Raw genomic sequence first — 24,064 nt, 5'->3', positions numbered from 1 at the left:
TGGTCTCCCCCAGGCAGGCCTCTCTTCCCTCCCTGGACTGTTCACCCCTTCCAAGAGCTGACCTCCAGCAAACACCGTGGAAGGGTCTGGGTTTACATCTGCATTTTCCACCCAGGCAGGGTCTCTGCGGAAAATACCACCGCGCGTCGCCTGTCGTGAAGCAGATCGGCTGGGGCCGGTGCAGAGAACGCTTTTGTGGGGCTCGGGGTCCCCATGAAGACCATCTTGAGAGACCCCCAAGCTGGGGCCCGGCGTCCCTCCTGGCCTAAGATACTTGCAGGGGGAGGGATGTTCTGGGGGTCATCGGCACCCCTCACCTAACGGTCTCCCCTCTCCCGACCGCACGCGGGCTCCGGAACCACCAAGCCGGGCCCAGATTGTGAGGGAGAGCGAATCCGCACACACCCCTCCCTGGCCGGATGAGACGCGCGCCCCACGCTGCCCGAGAGGTGGGGGCCCCGGCTGAGCAGGCCACGGCGGGCGGGGGCTTGGGGTGAGGTGCAGGGCCCTCTGGGGGCAGCACGGCCACCAGGCACACATTGCAGGAGCGTTCCCCAGAGTGGAGACTCCTGTTCTGGGACACTCCATTAATCTGCACGGCTCTGCAGAGACCACGGCCTTAGCACCTCAGGTCCAGACGGGGAGCACGGGGGTGTTTTAAGACATGAGCTCATTAAAGACACATTTCCGGGAAGGGAGCAGGCACGGGGGCTGACAGGCGCCCATGAGGACCGCTGATGTTTGCGGACTCGCGTCATGCGAGCTGCAGGACCAAATAAGCCTGGGAAATGTGACATTCGAGCGCTCTCTCCGGCCGAGCCTCCCGCCTCGGGCAGCGCTGCTCAGCCCGGCTTTATAAATAGATGGAACACAAGATAAATGGCTGTGATCAATCACGCTCACACGGGAATGCTCACCTCCCATCCAAAGTCGGCCTCCTTCAACGTGGCCCGCGGTGCCACCATGTACGGGCCAAACCTCTCCCCGATTTCCATCCTCTTCTTGGCCCAGACCCCCAGGCCGGCCCCTGGGATAGAGGACTCTCGGAGCTCAAAGTCTGGCGGGATGGGAATGTCCTCAGGAATGTAGACGGGGGCCTCATACGGTGAGCCCTCCTTGGGGGTGAAGTCCTCGCTGGTGGGGAAGGGGGACGGCGGCCCCATGGGGGTGGGGGACACGACGCTGTCCTCGGTCTCGTACTCCGCGCTCTCGCCAGCCAGCAGGTCTGGGTCAGGCTCGTGCATGTTATTTACAATGTCGCCGTCACCTGAAGGAGACAATGCAGTGTCAGGCTGTGTGGCACACCCTCCCCCGTGCGGGACCCTCAGGGGGCCCCCGGGACACAGGACAGGATGGGGGCCGAGGGCTCCGAGACGCCGCCACCCCCTGCCCAGGACGCGTCCGCTCTGCCCCGCCCGGCACAAAGCGGCCCTCCCTCCGGGGACGCGGCTCTGCGGGGCTCCTTTGGGAACCGGGGTTCGGAACCGCGCGGCACAGCAGAGGTGTGCGTTTCCCCGCGGCCCCACGCCGCCACCAGAGGACGCGTCTGCCCCTTCTGCTTTGGGAAAGCGAGGCAAGGAGCTGACCACGCTCCACGAGTTTGGGAGCGGTGGGGAAAGCCGTCACAGGGGGCACCCTACCCAGGGCCAGGAGTGAACTATTCCTTCCAGACCATTCTGGTTGCCGTGTAGCCTTGGAAATTAGGGGTCGGAGACATGTCTCGGGTTCTTGGGATTTGGATTATATGAAATTTGCCCCGACACCTGGGCAGCACCTTGGTGGGGCCGGGGGCCCTGGGGATGGGGTTCCTGAGAGCCCGGTGACCTTGGGGCCAAGTTAAGACAGAGGTTTGCTGCAGGTCTCGGGGCTGCAGGTCACGGGGTCCGCCTGTCTGGTGCAGGCCTCTCTTGGGGTCCACCCTAGGAGAGGGTTGGGGCCAAGATTTTGCCACCTGGACAGACAGCAGGCCTGAAGCACAGAAGAGACAGTGAGAAGCGGGTCAAGGGAGGAGTGGGGTCAGCCAGGACAGCGGCTCTGCTCATAGAACGGGAAAGGGGGACCCAGACAGCTGGGTGGCCACAGCAGCTTATGCGGAGTCCCCAAGGGCACAAAACGCCCCGTGTCCGTCCTCAGACAGACAAACGGACTGTCCATCCACGCAGTGGAATATTACTCAGACACAAGAGGAACAAAGGCTGACCCCCACCCAGCAGACGTGCTGCTCGGCCAAGGGGGCCAGGCACAGAGCACACAGGGTGCGACCCACACGATCCGCTTGTAGAAGCATCCAGAAAAGGCAAATCCATAGAGACAGAGCTCATAATAGTGGCTGCTGGGGGCCAGGAGGGGCTGAATAATGGGCACGGGGGCTCCTCTGGGGGAAGAAAACATTCTGGACCGAGAGGGAGGCGGTGGTCGCACACCTTTGTGAATGTGCCAAAGGGACCGTTCATACTCAGGAGGGGGATTTGTGCTCATGCCGCGCGGCACGGGGAGCCAGAGGAGGGCTGGAGGGGTGAGGGCGCCTCTGACCTCTGACCTGGCTGCTTCTGCCTCGACGCCCCTCCCTGCCCCAGCCCCCCCCCCCCACCGTGGCTGCTGGATCAAGAGTCTCCTGAGGGGTGGAGGTTGGGGGGACAGGGACGGGGACGGTGACCTCAGGGTCCTCACGCTGGTTGCAAACAGATCCGCCCGAGAAGTAAGAAAATGTTTTCTTTCACAAGAAACCAAAGTCTTGAAAAGACAAAAAAAAAAAATCGTGGGGCTAATACTTATTTAATTTAGCAGCATTCACAGAAGTAATTATTCCGTTTTAAGTGGCCAATGGTTGTTCTCATTGACTCGTAGGCTCCTTTCAAAAACGCAACAACAGACCCGCAGCTCCCGCTCCCTCCACCGGAAGATCCAAGTCGTTAGGTTTGAAAGAACACCCCCATAAACCTTCGCGGAGACTGCGCCCCACAGAAAGGTAAATTACAAGGGGGGGTAATTAACAAGCCGCCTCATTATCTGGGACTGGTAACTGCGCGGGGCTCACAAACAAAACCAGGTTGGGAGCCCCCCCCCCCCGCACCCCTGCGCGCTTCCCCAGCCTCGGGGTGCCGCGGCTTTGCCAGCGCAGAAAGTGGGGAGGGGTCCCCATCCTGTGCATATTCAGCTCAGGGCTCTCGTTCGGCGTTGGTTTTTATTTTTTTAATTTTTTTTATTTTTTCCTGTTTGAATTCTACTTCCCAAAACTCCTCACCTACTGGAGGAAAATCAGGGCTTTAAAGGCATGTTTAATTTACTGGCCGAGCAAACAGTTTAGGAGAGAAAGGTGGTGTTTCCTGCTGATTAAAGGCAGGCAGCACATGGCTGGCCTCCCACCCCCCGGCGGGCACAGGGGTTAAGTGATTGCCTGAAGCTGCCAGGAGAAGCCAGGTCTCCAAGCCGCGGCCCCTGCTGTTGGGGGAGAGAGAGAGAGAGAGAGAGAGAGAGAGAGCTCTCCTTTCACAGGTGGGGTGAGGGGACCTCATCAGCGCACAGGAGACATTCGGAGAAAATGAGGGGCAGCAAACAGCCCCAGGCCCTGGAGAAAGCAGCAAGCTGAGAGAGAGAGAGAGCCTTCCGGGAGGACCAGCACCAACTGCCCAGCTCCCCAGGGTCCCCGAGCAAACCAGCACCGGAGAGGCTGGACCAAAAGAGCATCCTTCCTCAGCCCTCTGCCCTGGGCACGGTGGGCATTTCCAGGGACGGGGCGGCGTTTTGCCCCCGGCCTCTGCCACCTAGGTCTGCAGGACGGCCAGCACATTCCAGCCAGCCCTCTCTCGAAAGTCAGGATGTAGAGCCAAGAACATGAGCTTTTTATGACTTTGGAAATATAGGCTGTGCAATGTGTGTTGTTTACTTGTCGGGAGAGCCAAGGTCCTTTATTTGGGTTTTGCGGTAATTTCAGGCTAAGGGTTCACGACAGAGTCCATCACTCCTAAAAATTCTTTTGGGAGACCTACCCAAATAATAAAAGCGGGGAGGGGAGGGGAAGGGAGGGGAGGGGCAGGAGCCTGGAGCCAGTGAGCCAGCGGAGTCATCCTGAGCCTCGGCCCCAGGGCACCTGCACCAGGCCAGGGTCCCAGCCGGGTCACTGAGCTCTTGGTGAGTGAACTTCATGCCGAAACCCCGTTTGGAGGCCAGTCACGCGCTGCCCTATGCACGCACGACGGACATTCGGTCTCATCAAACGGGTCAGAGAAGCGAAACCTAGCCGCTCCCCGGGTCTGGACCACACCGGCTGGGAGTCACCAGGTCCTCAGTACCTCCTGAGGCCCCGGGTGGGAGCCTCCGCCTGTGGCTGGGGGACCGAGGTACCGGGGCCACCTTGCCCTCTGTCCTTCAAGGCTGAGGCATGGTACTCGGGCGGCCCCCACGGTGGTCCCGAAGGACATCCTGATGCTGGCCTGCAACGTCGTTGTCCTCTTGGGAACGATGACACTGCCCACTGCCAGCGGGCCCCGTGAGGGACTATGGGGAACCCTGCCCGCCCGCCATCCAGGACCAGCTCTCCCCCGCCGCCTTGGACGACTCTCCTTGGGCTCGCTGCCCTCCGGAACACGGCTTCTTTGCCCCAGAGGTTTCTGCCTCTGGACACCTGAGGTGGCCGCGCCAGCCCATGGGGACGCGTGCTCACACCACCTCCCCGGGGCTCCCTCCCCGCGTCCCCGCACCCCTGCAGGCCCACCCCGCCGCCACGCAGGCTCCTTCGGCGCAGGGAGGCCCAGCGAGGGAGGAGGGCTGCTTCTGACACTTTATGCTTTTGCTCCTGGAAACTGTGGGGTCGAGGAGGAGGAAGATGGGCTCCTGGAGAGGGGCGGACTTCACACTGGGGGTGGCCCCAGGGCCCGCTAAAAATGGGCGCTCACGGGGGGAGAGGGCGGCCGAGGGTCAGCAGAAGACCAGGCGAGGCGTCCTTAGGGGCTGGGGCGGCCGTGGGCCTGTATCCCGGCTGTGGTGCTGCGTCCTCGGACCTCCCTGGGGTTAGAGCTAAACGCTGGGGGGGGCCCGGGTCAGACCCCGCGCCCGGGGAGGTGTGCTGTGTCTGCATCCTACATCACGTCCCTGTGGGTGTCGTGCTACAGAGGTACCCCTGGGGGTCACAGGGCAAAGGGTACCCGGCATTTCTGTGTGTTTACTCTTTTTTAAAAAAATTGTTAATGTTTATTTTTGAGAGAGAGAGACAGAGCGTGAGCAGGGGAGGGGCAGAGAGAGAGGGAGACACAGAATCCGAAGCAGGCTCCGGGCTCCGAGCTGTCGGCGCAGAGCCCGATGCAGGGCTCAAACTCACGGACCGTGAGATCGTGACCTCAGCCGAAGCCGGACGCTCAACCGACGGAGCCCCCAGGAGCCCCTCTGTGTGTTTATTCTTACAGCTGTGTGTGAACGCACATTATTTCAATTAAAATCTCTGATAAAAGAGCCCTTCCTCCAGAAAACGGCCGTTCTGTGTCCCACCTGCGTGCACATCCCGGGTCCTTCCCTCGGCTCTGGCGGTTTACGCGAGAGCACATTAACTATTCTCTCCTGTCACAGATGCCTCGGCGCCGGGTGCTGGGGGGGGGGGCAGGGAGGTGATGCTTTAAAACAACAAAACCAGCCTCTGAGGGTGACAGCTGTGTCCCCAGTAAACTCGAGAAACGCCAGGGGACCCCTTTCTCACGAGGGCACACATGGACGGACCGGCAGGCAGCCCGTGAGCGAAACCGCCAGGGAGGGTCCCCGTGACGCAGGCGGGAGCCGGGAGGTGTGGACCTCGCCCCCGAGTTCCTGCCGCGTCCCACCTGCCCGTCGGCACAAAAGGTTGTGCCGATCCGCCGGGACCCGGGTACGCCGTCTGGGTCACACTTGGTGCTGACGTTGGTGCCCGCCAGGGCTGGGACGGGGAGGCCGGCGAGGCGCCCAGCGCCCGGCCCTGTGACCGAGTCCCTGAACTCTGCCCCTTCTCTCCTTCGGGCCTGGCACCCTCCCGCGCCGGTGCCCCTGACAAGTTCTCAGGGGCAGGTCCGGCGGGAGCCCGTGGCGCGACGGGACGTCTGTGAGCCCGTTTCCCCAAGTTAAGACGGACCCAACATCATGCATTCGTCAGAAGACTGGGCGTCACTACAAGATGCCACGGTGATCTGAAAATACTAATTCTTAGAAACCCCGTGTGCTGTTGCCATTGTAGTTCGGGTCGGGAACGCGGACCCCACCTTCAGGAGGCCCCCAGGGGGTGGCGGACCGGGTGGTGCGTGAGGCCTCGAGGCGGTCATTGGATTCACCCCAAGTCTGAAGCTTTCCTGGGAAGCTCCCCGCTGGACTCCTTGAACCCCGAGATTCTGCTGCATCTCAGGAGGGGCCCCGGGGAAGTGGGGAGGCCAGCGGCCGTCCCGAGAAAGGCCCACACCCGGCAGCACGGATGCAGGAACACAGGCAGGGCATGGAGAGGTCAGTGCCCCGAAGGCCACCCTCGTCGGCCCCATATGCGGTGGGAGGAGGGGCGCGGCCCCCTCACGGGCACCACCTTCTCGCCGCTGAGCTGCCCGCTTTACAGATGGGGAGACATCTGTAAACACCATCCCCACCGGTCTGGGGCGGGCCCAGCCTCAGGGAACCGGCAGCTAGATCTGTGGACCCCGCCCAGCGAGGGCCGATCACCTCGGGGTCTGCGGTCAAAACCAAAGTGTCCTCAGCTGATCTGATGATGACTCTCGAGGGGACACCAACGTCTGGAACTGGGGGGGAGAAAGGACCATGGGGAGAGGGGAGGAGTTGCCACAGCCCCCAGGAGCTGAGCTGCTCAGGACAGGACCTCGGTGTGCGGACCCCGGCCCCACAGACCTGGGGGTGGACAGCCCTGCCCAGTGGGGACACGCAGGCTGACCACGGCCTGGCCCTGAGGGGGGGGTGGCACACCTGCGTCCTGGATGCCCCGGGGTCCAGCCTGCCGGCTGCAGCCGCCTCGTGGGGCCCACAGAGCCCACGGAGGAAACCATCCCTGTCACCCCACAGAACCAAGCCCCAAGAGGCCCTGTTGCTGGCCTCAGCCCTCAAAGCTCAAAGCTCAAAGCCAACTCCCACGTTCGTCCTCAAAGGACCCCCAGCCTCCTGTCCTCCAGACCCACCTGTCCCTGAGCAGGTGACAACGATGCTCCAGGCCCGGGCCCGGCCGGCTCCCCAAAGCTCTTGGGGACACATCTGGGGCTGAACATTGTGACAGACATCCTCCCCAGTCGGACAAGGTGCAGTGAGTGCTCCTGGCGCCCCGCGGGGCACCGCAGCGGCTCTGGGCCGGGGGCACTCCGCCTCTGAACCCAGAGATCCATGGCCGCCCCGTCAGAGAGGCCGCGGTTTCTTGTGGGCACTCCTGGTGCCCTGCTGGCACAGCCACTTAACAGACACGGGGACGCTTCTTGAGTCAAACGAATCAGAGTCACAGTAAACTGCACTGAGCTGGAAGCCAATCTGACGGTCGTCCCCGGTCTGGGGAACCCCAGGTGGACTCAGGAGCGAGGGCAGGACCTAAATGTCACCGCAGGCAAGCCCACACGGATGGCATCCCGCTGTGGGTCAGGCCGAGGTGCTCAGGGAACCGCACCCAGAGAAGGAAGTCGTGCCCACCAGCGGCCCCGAGCGCCCTGCAGGGGAGGACCGCACCGGCCCAGAAGGCCAGCTGCTGAGCGGCAGGGGACGGGCCCTCTGAGCGCCCACACAGAGCCGTGACCCTGGGCAAACCCTGGAGGCTCCTGGTGATGGGTGGCCCTGCCAGGCCAGGTGAACCCAGCTGCTGGATGCTTTGGGGGTGTCCTGCCCCTCTCTCAGATTGCGGTCCCTAAGCCAACAGCCCCAGCGGTCCCCCGACCCCCCTCCAGACCCACCCAGGCTGAAACGGGGTGGGCGAGGGGGGTCCGTGGGCACCCCTGCCGTGGCTCCCGCAAGTGAGGGGCCAGCCCACGCCAGACGGGCTGAAACGGTGGAGCGCACGTCGGGCGGACGGGGTCTAACACGGAAGGAGCCGCGTGTCCTTAAAACATCCAGGTCACCCTGGAAATCCGGACCAGCGCCTGTCCACACGGCCCCGACCCACTCAGCTCTGACCCGCTTCCAACAAGCCCCGAAACCTGGCACGCTTGTTCGAGCTACAGGTCACTCCGTCGGGTCCCGAGAGAAGGGAAATGGTGTCCGTGCTCCTCTGCTGGAGGCACTTACAGAGGAGGTGGCAAAGAAGCCGCCCGCGTCCCCCGCGCCCGAGCGCAAGAGAGACTTCCCAGGATGGTGCTGAGGGCTCCCCTCGTCCTGCCCACAGCTCTGGGCCCCCAGCTGCCTGCTGTCATCAACGGGGTCTCCGCCAGGTGACGGAGTTCAGCACTGCCACCGTACCTCTAAGTGCCCCTCTCTCCTGAGCACGGCTGGTGCGGGTGGTGGTCTACATGGGGTCGCACGTGGAGGTCCCCACGGGTGGACTGCAGGCCTCTGGGAAGTGTGTCCCTCCCCGGGGTCGGTGTGGGCCCCGGGCCAGAAGTCGCCCTCACGGCAGCCACTAGCAACGGCCCCAGACCACGGTGTCTGCCAGGGAGGGCCTGGAGGAGCACAGGGCACCACCCCCAAAGCCAAGGCCAGCTTTCTGTGCCCTGGGGAGAGAGACACCTCAGCGGGCCTCCCCAGAAGCGGCATTTATAGGTATCAGCTCAGTTCGGGGCAGCTTATGTACAGAATGTGAGGGTTGGCAGTGTGGAAAGCAGAATGTCCCCATCACAGCCCTGAGACCGTGGACAAGCACACCGTTCAATTCTAGAACCACTCAGCAGGGGCTCTGGAAGCAACCGGGGAACTACAGGCAGGCCTGCTCACAGCATTTTCTTCTCCTTGGTTCTGCAGGCTGTGGGCACCCGTGGGCACCTGTGGGCACCAAAGGCAGCTTGGCCTTAGGGTTTCACAGGCTGCTTGGTGCTGATGGGGCCCAGGGAGCACGCAGCCAGCACTGCCCTTGATTCAGGGGAGGCAGAATTGAGACGTCCCCCACTTTGTATATCAAGTCAGGGAAGTTCAGGGAATACCCACTTGCTCATGGCCACAGCGGCAGCCAGGGCCCAGCGGGGGGTTGCCCAGTCCTGATTCTAAAGCTCTCAGATGCCACACTACCTACCCCAAGTTTCCAGCTACAGTGAGAACACACCTAAAAAAGTGCCCCAACATTTAGTGATGGCCTCCCTCATGCCCCATGGAAGACATACAAGAAGTGAATGAATAACTTGATGGTGGAGGAATGGGTGGGTGGGTGAGTGGACGAAAAGATGCATAGATGGATGTATGAATGAACGGGTAGGTAGGTAGAAAGATGACTGGGCAGATGGATGGATGAAAGGGTGATGAGTCAATGTGTAGATGAATGGAAGGATGGATGGATGGATGGATGGATGGATGGATACAAGGATGGACAGATGGATGGATGGATGGAAGGATGGATGGATGGATGGATGGTTGAATGGATGGATGGATGGATAGATGGTTGAATGGATGGATGGATGGATAGATGGATGAATGGTGGATGGATGGGAGGATGGATGGATGGATAGAAGGATGGACAGATGGATGGAAGGATGGATGGATGGATAGAAGGATAGAAAGATGGATGGATGGATGGATGGATGGATGGATGGATGGATAGTGGATGGACAGAAGAATGGAAGGATGGAGGGATGGATGGGTGGATGGATGGATGGATAGAAGGATGGACAGATGGATGGAAGGATGGATGGATGGATGGATGGATGGATGGATGGATGGAAGGATGGATGGAAGGAAGGATGGATGAATGGTGGATGAATGGTGGATGGATGGATGGATGGATGGAAGGAGGGATGGATGAATGGTGGATGGATGGGTGGATGGATGGATGGATAGAAGGATGGACAGATGGATGGAAGGATGGATGGATGGATGGATGGATGGTTGAATGGATGGATGGATGGATAGAAGGATGGATGGGTGGATGGATGGAAGGAAGGAAGGAAGGAAGGAAGGAAGGAAGGAAAAAGGAAGGAAGGATTGATGAATGGTGGATGGATGGGTGGATGGATGGATGGACGGATGGATGTGAGGACAATCTTGAGGGCAATGCTTAACAGTAAAGGTAGAAGGCAGGAGTGTCACTGCTCTTTCCCTGAGGATGAGTCCCATTAACATGACTCCATGGCTCTTCTCCCTCTTGACTCTGATTAGTTAATCTGGGACGAATACCTGGGTTTGCTCCACCCAGCCCCCACCTTGGGAAGGGGCCAGTTTCTCTACTGCTCCTTCAGGACTGCCCTCCCTCCACCCACCTGCCTGGCCCAGCATTCCAGGGGTGAGGTGAGCATTCTGTGATTCTGGGGCTCAGCCCGAGCCTGCCCTGCCCTCTCACTGAGCTGTACCGCACACCTGAGTCTTTGTGGAGAAATAAGGTGGGAATTTAGTTCTTATCTTCTGACCCTGACTTCTCCAACCAAGCAGGGAGGAGTACTCCTCACTGGGCCCCTCGAGACCCCCCCAAAGCTCCCCCTGCTTCAGAGCCTGGAAGTCCGCATGAGCTGTCACATCGCCGGGAGAAGGAGACGCGCACTCAGTCAGGCTGGGTCTACGGAAGCCCCCCCACCCTGGGAAATGAGATGTGTCTGTTTCTCGGAGGATTTCTGTGGGGTGCGGCCATTCGAGGAGAAGCCCCCTCATTGGTGGAAGGGGTCTTGGAACTGCAGACCTGCTCCTGGAAACGGTTTGCCAGAGAGGGAAGCGGGAGTCGGGGGTTCTGCCTCCCCAGGGTTCTTGCACTTTCCTGGACCACAGCAAACGCGGGGGCTCGCCTCCAGGACCGCCCCCGCCAGGAGCCGCCGCCGCCCGGGGACCCACCTCCCGACCAGGCGGCCTCAGGCCCGAGGCTCATTGGCATTCCCCTCGCCACGCAGCCGCCAGCCCAGAGCGGTAGTGCGGCTAATATTACCGTGGCAGACTAATAGCACCGAGAAAAGATGTTTCTGCAAACAGGCCAAATATTAATAATAATCAATCGTCGCTTATATTCTCAAACCCACGCCCGGGACTTTGCCCACAGGGACCGGAGGGCAGCGCGCCCCAGCTGCAGGGCCTATGGCGCAGAATCGTCATTAGGGTCCGCGAGAGCCTGGGATGGTGACGGTGCTGGGCTCTCCGCCCTCTCCGAGCTGCTCTGCAGGGAAACCTCCCCACAAAGGTGGGGCTTCCTCCCTCGTCTCCCCAGTCCCGAGGCATGGCGGCCTCTTGACCTTCATGCCTGCTCTCCCTTCACCTCCGGCGCTGGGTGAGGCAGGGAAGGCCCCGGGGCTGCCTCCTCTTTGGGGTGAGGTCAGAACAGCCCAGCGGCTCGTCCGGCGCCCACAGCCACAGGTCCAGGCCTTCCGGCTCGGGAATGGTCCCCACCACCTCTCACAGCCCACCCCGGACGGTCCCCAGGATGTCCCCAGCATGGGGCAGCTCCCAAGACTACGTGAGTTGAAATGTGTCCCCCAAACAGATATGTTCTGTCCCAACCCCGGTCCCGTGAACGTCGCCTCATTTGGAGACAGGGTCTTTGCAGCAGGTCAAGATGAGGGCGTTGGGGTGAGTTCCTGTCCAACGTGCCCGGTGTCCTCAGAAGAGGAGACACAGGGAGACACACGGGGGGGGGGGGCATGGCCACGTGATCCCGGAGGCCCCCAGAACACGAGCAAATCAACTTCTGTGGTTTTCAGCCACCCCCCGTTTGCGGTACTCCGTCACAGCATTCCGGGGGGGGTGGCCTGGGGACCGCCGTCGTCCCTCCCAGACGCCCTCTGTCCTTCCTCTGCCATGGTTCCATGAAGCGGTTCAGCCTGCCCATTTCGCAGATAAAGAAACCGATGCTCTAGAGGATGCAGGGCCCAGCTGAGCCCCTTTGCCAGAGCGGGGAGCTTGAGCAACAGCCCCGAGCCTGGGAGACTGGACATCCTACGAACCGGCCTCCAAACTGCTCAGGGTCAACTGTGCCTCCCGGGGGGCTGGCCTGTGAATCCAGAAGGGGAGCCAGAGGGCTTCCTCCTGCCCTCCCGCCCCACCACACACAGCAGCAGACGGGGCCCTGGGCCTGCTTCACAGCCCATACCACCTGCCCCTGCCCCGGGGCCCCCGCCCTCCTCAGCTCCTGCCGCAGCCAGGCCTGGGTGCCCAGGGGCTGCCTGCTGAGACAGGGCCCCGGGAGCCCATGGCCCTGGACGCTCCTCCCTAGCCCCCGAGTCCCTTGTCCGGCCGAGCTGACACAGGGCCGCGGGGGGCTCTGCCCAGCAGCCCGGACCACCTGGCCCCTGCTTAAAGCGAGTGCATTATTCTAAGACGATTATTTATCCGTGCAAAGCTCCAGGGACGGCAGTGTTCCTATTTCAAGCCCCATACCCCTATTTCCTCACTGCCTCCACCGCCCCGGGCAGGCGCTGAATGGCTTGCGATGCCACTGTAATTTTTATCAAGGCTTGTTCCTGGTAAAAAGCCTCTTTGTTTCAGGGAGATGTGATTTGGCCTTTTTTCTTCCTCTCCTTTATTCCTTGGTTAATATACCACTTCCCCGAGCCCTGGGGGCAGCGAGGTAGACCATGGATTGCTCAAATCTGTCTGTTTTTCTTCTAAATCACAGCCGACTCTCCCTGGCCCCCGTGCTAAGCACTGTGTGAGCTGGCGGCCGAGCAGGGGCGTTCCCCCAGAACCCTCACGTCTGCATTGTTAATATGCCGGTGGGGGGGTCCCCGGCCGACAAGACCCCCCCAAATATCAAGGGAGGTTGGCCCCAGACACCAGCTCCATATGTAACCTGACATCTGGCAACAAAAGAGTGTGCTTTTTAAAAACTGTGGTAAAAGACACATCACATGTACCATTTTAACTATTTCAAGGGCACAGTTCAGGGGCGTTAAGTGCGCCCCCGCTGCTGTGCCACCACCCCCGCCGTCCCTCTCTGGACCCTCTCTCTTCTTCCCAAACCGAGACTCTGTCCCCACGAAACCCTCCCTCCCCATTTCCGCCCCAGGTCCTGGGGTCCCCCCTTCCCCTTTCTGTCCCTGAATCTGATTCTTTAGGGACCTCCCCCGAGTGGATCCGCCCTTTGGATTCTGGATGATTTCACGAGCTCGAGGCGCCTTCAACGTTGCGGCAGGGTGCCAGCGTTCTTAAGGCAGAGTCACCCTCCACGGTGCGGCCGGACCACGTCTGTGTCTCCACCCGTGTGCCGCTGGGCACCGGGGCTCTGGTGGAGACGGCTGCCGTGCACGTGGGTGGGCAGGTGTCCGAGATCACAGGGCACTGTGGCACGAGCAGAGCCCCCGGGGAAGAGGGGCTCACAGGCTATCCCACCAAAGTGAAACGGGGTTCCATCAACAGCGCCCCCCGCCGGCCCCGCGCCCTCTGCCTCCTCACCCCAGCTGATTCTCGCTCGGGACCTGCAAACAGGGCAGGCTCTCCGTCCGTCTCCCACCCAGACCCAGCCTGTCCGGGGATTCTAAGTGACGGTGCACCCGCACGTGGGGACACGGCCCCTACCACCGGGGCCCGCCAGCAAACACAGGCTGCCCCAGCGACCAGCATGGCCCGCAGTCGTCCCTGAGCCGTCCTCGCCCCTGCACGCCGGGCTCTGGGTGCTGTGCCGGCAGCCGGACCTCATGGCTGCTCCCTCCTCTGGAGGCTGCCTGGGCTCTTCCCACCCTCTGCCGGGGCGCTGGGGTCCAGGCCCGAGGGCACTGGGGACTCCAGGACGCTCCAGATGGAGGAAGGGGAGGAGGAGCCCAGGAACAAGCTTAGCCCGGGACGGGGACTGGCCTGGGGAAGGGACCCTCCCAACGCGCACAAACTCCCCGTTCCACAGACGCAGAAGCCTAAACAGGGTGCTGGGGGCGCGCGCTGAGGGCACGAGCCGAGGCGGGCCCAGCCGCGCCTGCTGGTGGCCGGCCACCGGGGTGCAGAGGACTTGGGGGCCCGAGGCCGAGGCTCTGCAGGCCCCCGGGGCCGCCCCACAGGCGCGCGGCGGGGAGAGGACGGCTCCTGCTTCGCCACTTCTGCTCTCGGCTTTGCTTCCCTCCCCGTCCGGGCGCCACCGTGGAGGAGGAACGGGTTAACGCTGAGCAAACAGCCCCGACAACCGCCACCAAACTATTTATAGACATATTTATCTCCTCAGTTCCTACCAACTGGGCCTGTGGCTGCCATTCACAGGCCGGAGTAAGTCATGCCGCAAGGAAACAAATGTTGCCCTGAAATAAAGATCACAAGAGGAAGAAAGCCACTCCAGAGCACCTGCCCCTCGACCCAGAAGGCGGGTCTCCTTGGGGCGGCCTGAGACACAGGGTCCTGGCGGGCCCGGGGTGGCCTTGGGGCCTGCCAGAAGGGGCGGGGCGTCCTGCTGCCGGGGTGGGCGTGTGTCCTCTGCCCCCTTCCCCTCCCTGGAGGCCCCCTCGGCTCCCTGGGCCACCCTGGTTCCCAGCAAAGCATGGGTGGGGGGCTCCAGGGGCGGGGGCTCCAGGGGCGGGGGCTGCAGGGATGGGATCTTCGGAGGCACGCCATCCCCCCGGTTTAGGAAGGGGGTCAGAGCCTCCGGCCCCACAGGACAGTGATGCCTTCTTGAGCCTCGGCTCTCAAGGGGCTGGGAAGACCGCCCCCCCCTCCCCGCATGGCCGCGCTGCCCGGACGTGGGGCTGCGGACAGGAGGGACGAGCCATCAGCCACGGGGGTCCCCATTCTCTACGCAGGAAAGCCCCCGCAGACCTGGGGGAGCCACTCTCTGACCCCCACCCCCCAGCAGGCACCACCAAGGCCCTCTGGCTGCATTTTGCCCTAATAAAGACGTTTCTAGTTTCAACCATCAAATAAAGTGCTTCAGTCCCCACGATCGTCCGGCTCAGCCAGTCTGCAGTTTCATTTACAGGCCAGTGTCGAGAAAAAAAAAAAAAAGAAGAAAGAAAGAAAGAAAGAAAGAAAGAAAGAAAGAAAGAAAGAAAGAAAAAAATTCATTAATTTTTATTAACAGGGAGAACCATTTGCTCCCTGTGACAATATTTGACTTGTCGAAATGATTTTCACCTCTGCCATGAGGTGGGCGCTCCCCACATACATCACCCGATTACTCGGAGCACGCCGGCCGCAGTCATTAGGCAGTGAATTAACGACAATCCCCACCACTATTAATCACCCTGACAAGGCAGTAGCTTGCTGCTGACCGGAGCGCGGCCGGCCCGGGACCGGGAGCCAGAGGAGAGCCGCTCCGAGAGGCGCCAGGGGCTGGAGCCGACGCCGGTCCCTTCCCTTCCTTCCCCCCAAGACCCTGACGCCGGCCAGAGGGCGCCAAGAGCTGGCGCGGTGACACGGGGCTGGGCGGGCCCGGTGCGATGGGTCCCGAGGTTTTCCTTCCTTCGTTGTCTGGTTCTGTGTCACTCTCCTGGTCCAGGTCGCGACCAACAGCGACGTGCTGGCCGCCAATGATCTTGCCAGTAACCCCAGGACGAAGGCCCAATATTACCCCCATTACACGGAGGAGGAAACTGAGGCACAGATAAGCCCCGCCCCGCCCCAGACAGTAATCTGGTGGTGCGCAGAGCGGGGACCGGAATCTGGTCCAAGCTGCCACCAGGCCACTGCTCTGGGCTCTGAGCCCCGTGCAATTGTGCCCCGGCCCCGATGTCCCCAAGAAAGCCCCCGGAGAGTCGGCTTCAGTTACACAAACGGGTGTTTCCTTTGGCTGTTGGTCAGCTTTGTGAGAATATTTTCTAGCCATACGTACTTGGAATGCTAGGCCTACCGGGCAGATCTCAGAAGCGGATGTCCTGAAGTTCAGTCGCTCCTGAGGTCCCAAATCTGTGGGTTCTGCTGATAGGGGCGAGCAGTGTTAGGGATGACTGAGGACCGTGTCCGAGGGACGGTGCCCTCACTGGCTGCGTGTGGGGCCGGGCGACTCCCTGGGCTGGACGTGGCTCCCGAAGGGTCTCCTTCTTACAAGAACAGCCGGTCTCTAGCGATGGGAGAGCCCCGGGCAGCCACCTCGAGCTCCCCGCAGGCGCTTTGCCGCGGGTCCCGGAACCCAGGGGGTGGGTCGGCAGGGGGCTCTCCGGGCTCTGTGTCGGCTGGACGATACACCTGCTTGTGGAGCTTCTCTGCGGAGAGGAGCCTCGGGGCCCACCCGCCGGGTCCTTGCGGGGACCAGTGACGGCACACGTGCAGAGCCCTTGGCACGGGCCTGGCAGGGGGCAGGCGCCCCGTCAGGTCGGCCCCTCGCCGGGTTCCCCGACACCACCGTCCCCACTTTGGCGCAGTAATCCGATTAATTGTCTCTACATTTTCAACCAATTTCTTCCCATTAACCCGGCCTCTGGATCTGTGTTTCCGTCCGGTCTAACCCAGAGTTGGAAAGCACGCGGGCGGGGGTGGGGAGGGACTACCTCCGGACCCATTTATCTTCTTTCTCTGGGCTTCTCATTGTTTATGCCTCAGCAAATTTCCTAATCTTCCTCATTAGCAACTAATTTACGAGCCTCAACAATCTTCCCACCTGTTCCGTTCACGGTGGCCGTCACGGGGCGGGAGACAGCCACGTGCTCCCGCGTGGGATGCTGGTGCCGTGTCCCGCAGCGGACGGGCCTGGGGACAAGGCGGGTTCCCCTCCCCCCCTCGGTCAGCAGTCACGGTGGGCAGACTGTGTCCCCCCCACCCACCCACCCCCGCTGGCTGACCCTGGTGACCATCGACCTCCTGCCTCCAGATGGGGCCTGTCCCTAAAGCCGCGTGCCCACACGGGCCCACGGCCCCAGGGACCGGGGCCCCCCAACTGCGCACCTCCGGTTCGACTGATGGCCGACTGGCGGCTGGCCTTGGATGGGGCCCATTTTAGAAACTCCTCTCACGTAAGAGCTTCTCGTGCTGCGTGGAGGCCGGGGACAGAGGCCTTCACCCTGGCTCTCAGAAAGAGCCTTCTCCTTCCTTTTCTCCTGATAACACCCTTGAACCTGCCTTCTCCAGTCTGGGGCCAGTGGTGGCACCAGTGGAGTGTAGACCGGCACCGAAGGAGCCCAGGCTGCCTGCCACCAGCTCGGTGTTAAGTCCTCGGGAGTCCTCCTGACGGGGAGGCAGGACTGAGTGGTGGCTTAGAGGACAGTTTTCAGCCTTATTCTACAGCATCTGGCTGTGCGTTCTCGGGCAAGGGCCTTGAGGTCTCTGGGCATCCAGGCGGCATGTGCACGGCAGGGGTGCTCTGACAAGGGCTGGTCAGAGCAGGAGGTGAGCTAACACAGGCGACGGACTTCTGAGCACCCTGGGGACATAGTTGGCACCCAGAATGTCTGGCCTGGTGATCGTCCCACGGCACAGAGACCTGAGTTCACTCAGAGAGGCCACGAAGCTGGCCTGAGCCCCACCCCTACTTCTGCCCGCCTCCTGCCGACCACGGGGAGGCTCTGGCCAGGGCCCGGCCCTCGCCGGGCACCAGGGGCCTCCCTCCCAGAGCCCGTTCTCGCTTGCAGAGAAGGCCACGGCCATCGGTGAAGCACCGTCCCGGGGCCGTGTCCCTGACCAAGTGGGCTCGCGAGGGAAGCGAGGCGGCCGGCGGCTCCCGTGAGCCCGGCCCGCCGTGGACCTGGGGGCCCATTCTCCTTTCTGGAATTCTCCAAGGTTCCCCGACACGGCTTCGGAGCGTGTTCACGGGTGCTCGCCGCAGTCAGACCTCCGGCCCCCGGCACCTGGCGCGGACCCCGGGGGGTGTCTGCCACCCGCCACGCCGGGTGAGCCGGCGGCCCGCCTTCCTCGCGGAGCTCTCCGAGGCTGTTTCTCGTTAGGTGCGTGCACCAATTTGATTTTCTCTGCTTAAGCGGAAGGCCATGGCAAGAGCTGGGTTTGGAAATCCATGATTTCCTGGCAGTTAATGAATTTCAGCCAAACGGAAAGCAAGGTGGGGCTGCAGTATAGCCCTCAGACCCGGACACAGGAAGGGCCAGGGGCTACGGGGGGCTCCACCCGGCCGATCCGACACCCCCTGCCGTGCCCTCAAAGCCCTTCTCCAAGGCACTTCTCAACTTGCATTTTGTTGAACGTTCAGTAAAGTGAGTGGTGCGGCCACAGGGGAAGGAGGCTGCATCCCCATCCCCGAGCCCAGGCGGGTCCCCTTCCCCGAGCCCAGGCTGTGTCCCTATCCCCGAGCCCAGGTGGGTCCCCTTCCCAGAGCCCAGGCGGGTCCTCTTCCCCAAGCCCAGGCTGCATCTCCATCCCCGAGCCCAGGCGGGTCCCCTTCCCCGAGCCCAGGCTGTGTCCCCATCCCTGAGCCCAGGCGGGTCCCCACCCCTGAGCCCAGGCGGGTCCCCTTCCCCGAGCCCAGGCTGTGTCCCTATCCCCGAGCCCAGGCGGGTCCCCTTCCCCGAGCCCAGGCTGTGTCCCTATCCCCGAGCCCAGGCGGGTCCCCTTCCCCGAGCCCAGGCTGTGTCCCTATCCCCGAGCCCAGGCGGGTCCCCTTCCCCGAGCCCAGGCTGCATCCCCATCCCCAAGCCCAGGCGGGTCCCCTTCCCCGAGCCCAGGCTGTGTCCCTATCCCCGAGCCCAGGTGGGTCCCCTTCCCAGAGCCCAGGCGGGTCCTCTTCCCCAAGCCCAGGCTGCATCTCCATCCCCGAGCCCAGGCGGGTCCCCTTCCCCGAGCCCAGGCTGTGTCCCCATCCCTGAGCCCAGGCGGGTCCCCACCCCTGAGCCCAGGCGGGTCCCCTTCCCCGAGCCCAGGCTGTGTCCCTATCCCCGAGCCCAGGCGGGTCCCCTTCCCCGAGCCCAGGCTGTGTCCCCATCCCCGAGCCCAGGCGGGTCCCCTTCCCAGAGCCCAGGCGGGTCCCCTTCCCCGAGCCCAGGCTGCGTCCCCATCCCCGAGCCCAGGCGGGTCCCCTTCCCTGAGTCCAGGCGGGTCCCCACCCCTGAGCCCAGGCGAACCTCTGTCCCCAAGTCTGGGGAGCTCGTCCCCGAACCGGAGTGGGAGCTCCCACCAGGAGGCTGCGGGCCTGTGTCCCGGGTCCTTCCGGAAGGGCCGTCTGCAGAAAAACCCTGGAGCTTCTGCCGCCAACGGCACAGGCCTCCAGCCACGTCTGAGCGTTTCCTTGAGCACTGGGCCACCAGGCACAGAGGCACAAAAACACAGATACAAGGGCCAATCGGCCAACCGAGCAGGTCAAAGACAACCAAACTTGGGGTGTTGGGAAGCCTCTGGAGGGCAGGGGCCCCACCCTGAATGCTGGGGCGCAGGCACAGGGCCCAGAACACCGTGGGGGTGGGTGGCGAACGGGCCAACGTGGAAGCTGACCGGGCGTTCGTCGGGCCCATCCCGCCCTGCAGACCCCCATGGGAGCCAGACGCCTCCGCCTGCTTTCCCAGGGCCCCCCAACACGGCCCCTCCCTGGACTGCCTCCCGTCAACACGGCCAGGCCTGGCGTGGGCCAGCGACGTGGCTGCGACCTCATTCTCACGCAGGGGACCCGCTCACCCACGCCCCTCGCAGGCCACCCACGCGGCGACGTTTTCGGTCCGCTCAGCAGGTTGCCTACGGGATCTCGCGGTGGCGGTAGGAGGCGGGGGCCGGGCTCCTCACTCACCCAGCGCCAGGGTTATGTCTTTGAGGCCCCGACCCGCGAGCCTGGGCGGCCTGTGGGAAGAAATGGCTCCTGGAGGCTGTCGCCCAGCCTCGCAGGCTGACATCGGTCATGTTTCTAGAAGTTAGAAACGTGGAAGCAAATGCTTCCGTTTAGAAACTCTGCCTTCTCGAATTGCCGAGCACACCGTCTGCCAACCCCAGGACGGCCTAAAATTATTCCACATCACTCTTTAGACCTTAGAGAACCACGGGAACAGAGTGATCACCTGTGTTTATCACACATTCCACTTAAGCTGCTGGCCGGCCAGATGAGGGGCACAGAATTCACAGGGCAGGGGCCCCCACTGTCTGCAGCAGACCCAGATTTGGGGGCGGGGCGGGCCAGAGTCCCAGAACAGACGGTGTGCACCCCACGACTGTTTCAGAGGGGACGCCGAGGCCGGCCGGACTGGCGGGGATGTGTGCCTGCATCCTGGGGTGGCAAGAGCCGAAGGTGGGGCAAGCCGGACTCTCCCCAGGGGCCCCTCGGAAAGACGGTGTCATGTGGGACGACGTGGGCAGATATCCATTGTCGCGGGCTGATCCGTGTCTCCCCAAGTTCACGTGTCGGGAGTCCTGACCCCCAGTACCCAGAACGTGGCCTCATTCGGAAACGGGGCCGTTGCGGATAAGCGGTTAAGCTGAGCTCCTCAGGTGGGGCTCATTCCTTGTGACAGGGACACCCGGACACAGGTGCACACGGGGAGCGGCGGGCTTAGATGCCTCGGAGGTGCCAGCCGACCCCGGGGACCCGTGGGCAGGCCTGGGATGACACTGCCTCGGCCTCAGAAGGAAGCCACCTGCCCACAGACTCACCGGCCCCCGACTCCCGGCCCCTGGAAGAGCGGCAGATATACCGCTTCGGCCATGGGAGCCCCCAGTCTGGTGCTTCGTGAGGACAGGGCTGGAGACGAAGACGTCCGGCCACTTAATCCATGGACGTCAGCTTGAACTGAGAGCCCGCTTTGTTGGGACGGTCCCAGGAGCTCGTTCCTGGCCCCCGTCGGACGCTCGCTTTGACTCGGAGCAGAGCTACGTGTCTGAGACACCCCCAGGCACCTGCCGGGGTTGGCACTCGCGCCCCCCTCCTGGAGCGTTCCCGAGCTGCGTTCGCAGACGCGGCTCTGCGGCCACCCTGCAACGGGGCCGTGCTGACCCTTGACCTTGGACCTCCTGCCGCCTGGTGTCAGACCGTAACGCGGGGACGATCTCGTACCTCCCTCGTCCGTGACTCTGAAGGTTAAAGACGGCCGAGCTCAGTCAGACCCGCGCCTGACCCGTCCCACGTGTTCCGTGCGACCGCCTTACTTCCCGACACACAGTCCGGCCTCCCCCGCGCCCATCGGGGTTTAGAGCCCCCGCGGCGGGCGTGCTCTCGCTGCTGTCAATCCCCAATTACTCGCTTCCCGGGGCAGGGTCATTTCTGTCCGAACAGGCCTCTTACAAAACCAGGGTAAACGGGCGATTAATAAATGCATACAGAGGACGACCCCGGCCAAGGCAGCGGCCGTTCCGAAACGGCTGCCGAGGTAATCTTTGCTTTCCCGGGATAAAAGATAAGCCAGCAAATCCATAAAGACAGAAAAGAGAATGGAGGCTGCCAGGGGCCGGAGGGAGGGGGGACGGGGGCTGCGTGCTGAGCGGAGACGGAATTTTTGCTGGAGACGATGGAAAAGTTCCGGGTAGAGATCGGCGACGGCTGCGCAGCCCGTGAGCGTGTCTCACGCTGCCGAACCGCCCGCTCACCCAGGGCTGAACTGACAAACATTGTCTGGTTACCACAAAGGCGAAAAGGCCGGTTCTCGGAGAGAAGGTTCTCCGGGGCGCTGCGGCCTCCCGCTCGGCCTTCATTGGCACCTCCTTGGGGAGAAACCCTGCTTCTTCTGTGACGCGTGGGCCCCCGACCCCAGACCGGGCTACACTCGCTTGCGGGGGTGACGAGCCCAGCATGGCGTGATTGCCACGCGTGAGCGTGGGGCCCGGGGGGGGGGGGAAGCAGACGTGGGGCAGCCCCCGGGGCGCGACACAGCTCTATCGGCCCCCGAGTCAACCTGCCGGCCTGAGACTCTGGGGACAACGTGCCTCCTGGGCGAGGGGACCGGGGGCCGGTGTCACGCAGAACACAAAGGGCACGGCCCAGGAAGTGGTTTTAAACCTAATTGTTCCGATTTCTTTTGTGAACCGCCCTCGGGGGCGCCGGGGAGGCCTGCCCACACGGCTTCCGGCGTCGGCCAGCCCACGAGATTGTGCGTGGGAGCAGCCCCCCGACGGCCCTCGCCTCATCGTTACGTGGGGCTGGCCTGCGTTTCTTTATGCGCCCAGTAAACTCCCGACACAGATGTCTGCTGTTTCGAGAGAACAGAGAATGTGACAGTCCCTCTGTGCGGGCTGGCTGGGGCTGGGAGCCATCTTTCCTGACCGGCTTCTCTGGCAGCCGGGCGGGCAGGGGACACTTAATTGTGGAGCTCATTTGCTGGCAGGAAGCCCTGCCTCGTCCAGCGGGCAGCCAGCATGATAATGAGACAGTTTCTATGGAAATGAGCTTATAACTATTCATTTTCTCCCCATTCCCGACCCATCCACAAAGAGGTTTTCCAAAATGACCCCCATTTTCCTTCCCCCAACATGTCCTCACGCCACGGCCTGAGCCGCTAATCAGCCCGAGGAGAAAGGAGAGAGGAAATGCTGTCCTTTGACAAGATGTGGGAAAGCACTTGGTTGTACTTGGTGTGGCTGTGACCAGCACACAAAGAACCCTCCCGGCTCCAGGGGCCAAGTTCCAAATAAACTTTTTTCCCTGACCACTTTCCAGCGTGTTCCCGTGTGTGTTTTCTGCCGGGGTCTGGGGCACGCCTCTGCCATCTTTTGAGAAACTCTGAAAACCGTCTTTTCCTTCTGGAACGTTCCCAGCGGGCCTCCCTCACCTGCCGGCTGCTGCCCGTGAGCCCCCGTCTTTCTTGGGACGGAGAAGCACCCGGCCGCCAGGGAGCCAGCCCCCTCCAGATCGTCAGCCACTGGGGAGAAGCTTCAGAGAGCCCGTTTCGCTGCATTCTGTCTCCCTGTTAGGGTCTCAGAAAACAGAGCGACAACGTCGGCACGGGGATGGGAAGAAGGAAAAGAAGGAAAGCCACAGACCCACGGGGAAGCTTTGCCCAAGATGCAGCACTGGGCTCAGATGCGGGCTCGCCTCCTCACGGCTGTGTGGCCTCGGGCAGGGCACCTGGCCTCCCTGAGCCTCCTGGACCCCGTCCGGAAGTGCAGAGACAGAGACAAATAACCCGGACAACTCCTGCTGGGCTCTTAGCAAGATGTCCGCGGCCAGGTGCCCTCAGTCAGCGTTCAGCGCTCAGTGCCCTCAGTCAGTGTGTCACGTTCTTGTCCGCCGAGGGTACGGCTCTGGGACCCCGACCCGGAGGGGCATCCTGACCCGGGCGACACACAGGAAACGCGGACCCCATTTGCTCCATGGGCCCCGGGAGGTCCTCTATCCCCTCCCTGGAGCCCTCCTTACCCCCGGGTCCTTGTCCTTTCCTCTCCTCCGCAATGTCAAACCTCAGCTTGTACACACAGGAGGCACCGCACGGATGCTTGAGGCGGGTGAGGCGGCGTCTCGGGCAGACCCCGTGCGCACCCGGGAGCAGCCGGTGTTGGGGGGCCGGCCCTCGGGCTGCGAGGTGTGAAGTCCTTCTCGGTCACTCTCTGCCTTCCCAGCCCACCCGGACAGCCACGGGGCAGGGCCTACCGTCTCACCCCGGGGTCCCCAGGGCTGATCCCTACGGGACCGCCAGTTCTGTGTGCGGTGCTGAGACCCCCCCCGGCTGCGGGGCTCAGAAATGCCCGGCTGTCCGCAGCCCGCGCCCTCCGCGGACCCCACGCCTGGCGGAACGTGTGAGGTCTCCAGCGTGGGGTGGGCAGAAGTAGCAGATAAAATCCGGGACATCCAACCAGTCTTGAATTTCAGATAAACGAGGGGTGACGTCTGAGTGCAAGTGTGACCTGTGCCACGTTTGACACCCGCCTGCACGCCTGCCTGCGGGGGTGGCCGTGCCTGGGACCCTGAGCCTGTACTTTGTGAAGACAAATATGTAACCAGCCCTTAAGCTCAGACTCCTTCCCCCACGACAAAAGCCGGGCTTGTCTCTTCTAATCAGATTGTAAAGTGCCAGCTTTCGGGGGGAGGAGACTTCTCAGCCTCTAAACAAAACATCAGTTCTAAAGCTTGGTTCCTGGTTTTGGAAAGTAACCCCCTTGAGGACAAGACCCGCGCCCTCCTCCCGGGCCGTCTTACGGGACGTACTACGCGCACGAAATACTTTTCATAAAGAGTTACGTAATTTATATATCATCGGGTGACATACATGCGCTGAAATGGGAAAGAAACAGCAGGTCTGAAAACATGTGCTCA

At 62.4% G+C, this 24,064-nt stretch overlaps 1 protein-coding gene across 1 annotated transcript in view; it reads right to left on the bottom strand.

Moving 5' to 3' along the window:
- PRDM16 (PR/SET domain 16) overlaps positions 1-24,064 on the bottom strand; it is a 314,028-nt gene that overhangs the window by 211,680 nt on the left and 78,284 nt on the right. The window contains exon 2 of the mRNA XM_042996261.1: positions 918-1,267. Within this exon, the coding sequence (XP_042852195.1) occupies positions 918-1,267 (350 nt within the window). The remainder of the gene's footprint in view (positions 1-917; positions 1,268-24,064) is intronic.

This window comes from Panthera tigris, chromosome C1 (assembly GCF_018350195.1).
Source record: "Panthera tigris isolate Pti1 chromosome C1, P.tigris_Pti1_mat1.1, whole genome shotgun sequence".
In the NCBI taxonomy this organism is placed as follows: Eukaryota; Metazoa; Chordata; class Mammalia; order Carnivora; family Felidae; genus Panthera; species Panthera tigris.
This window is presented reverse-complemented; position numbering and strand designations above follow the sequence as displayed.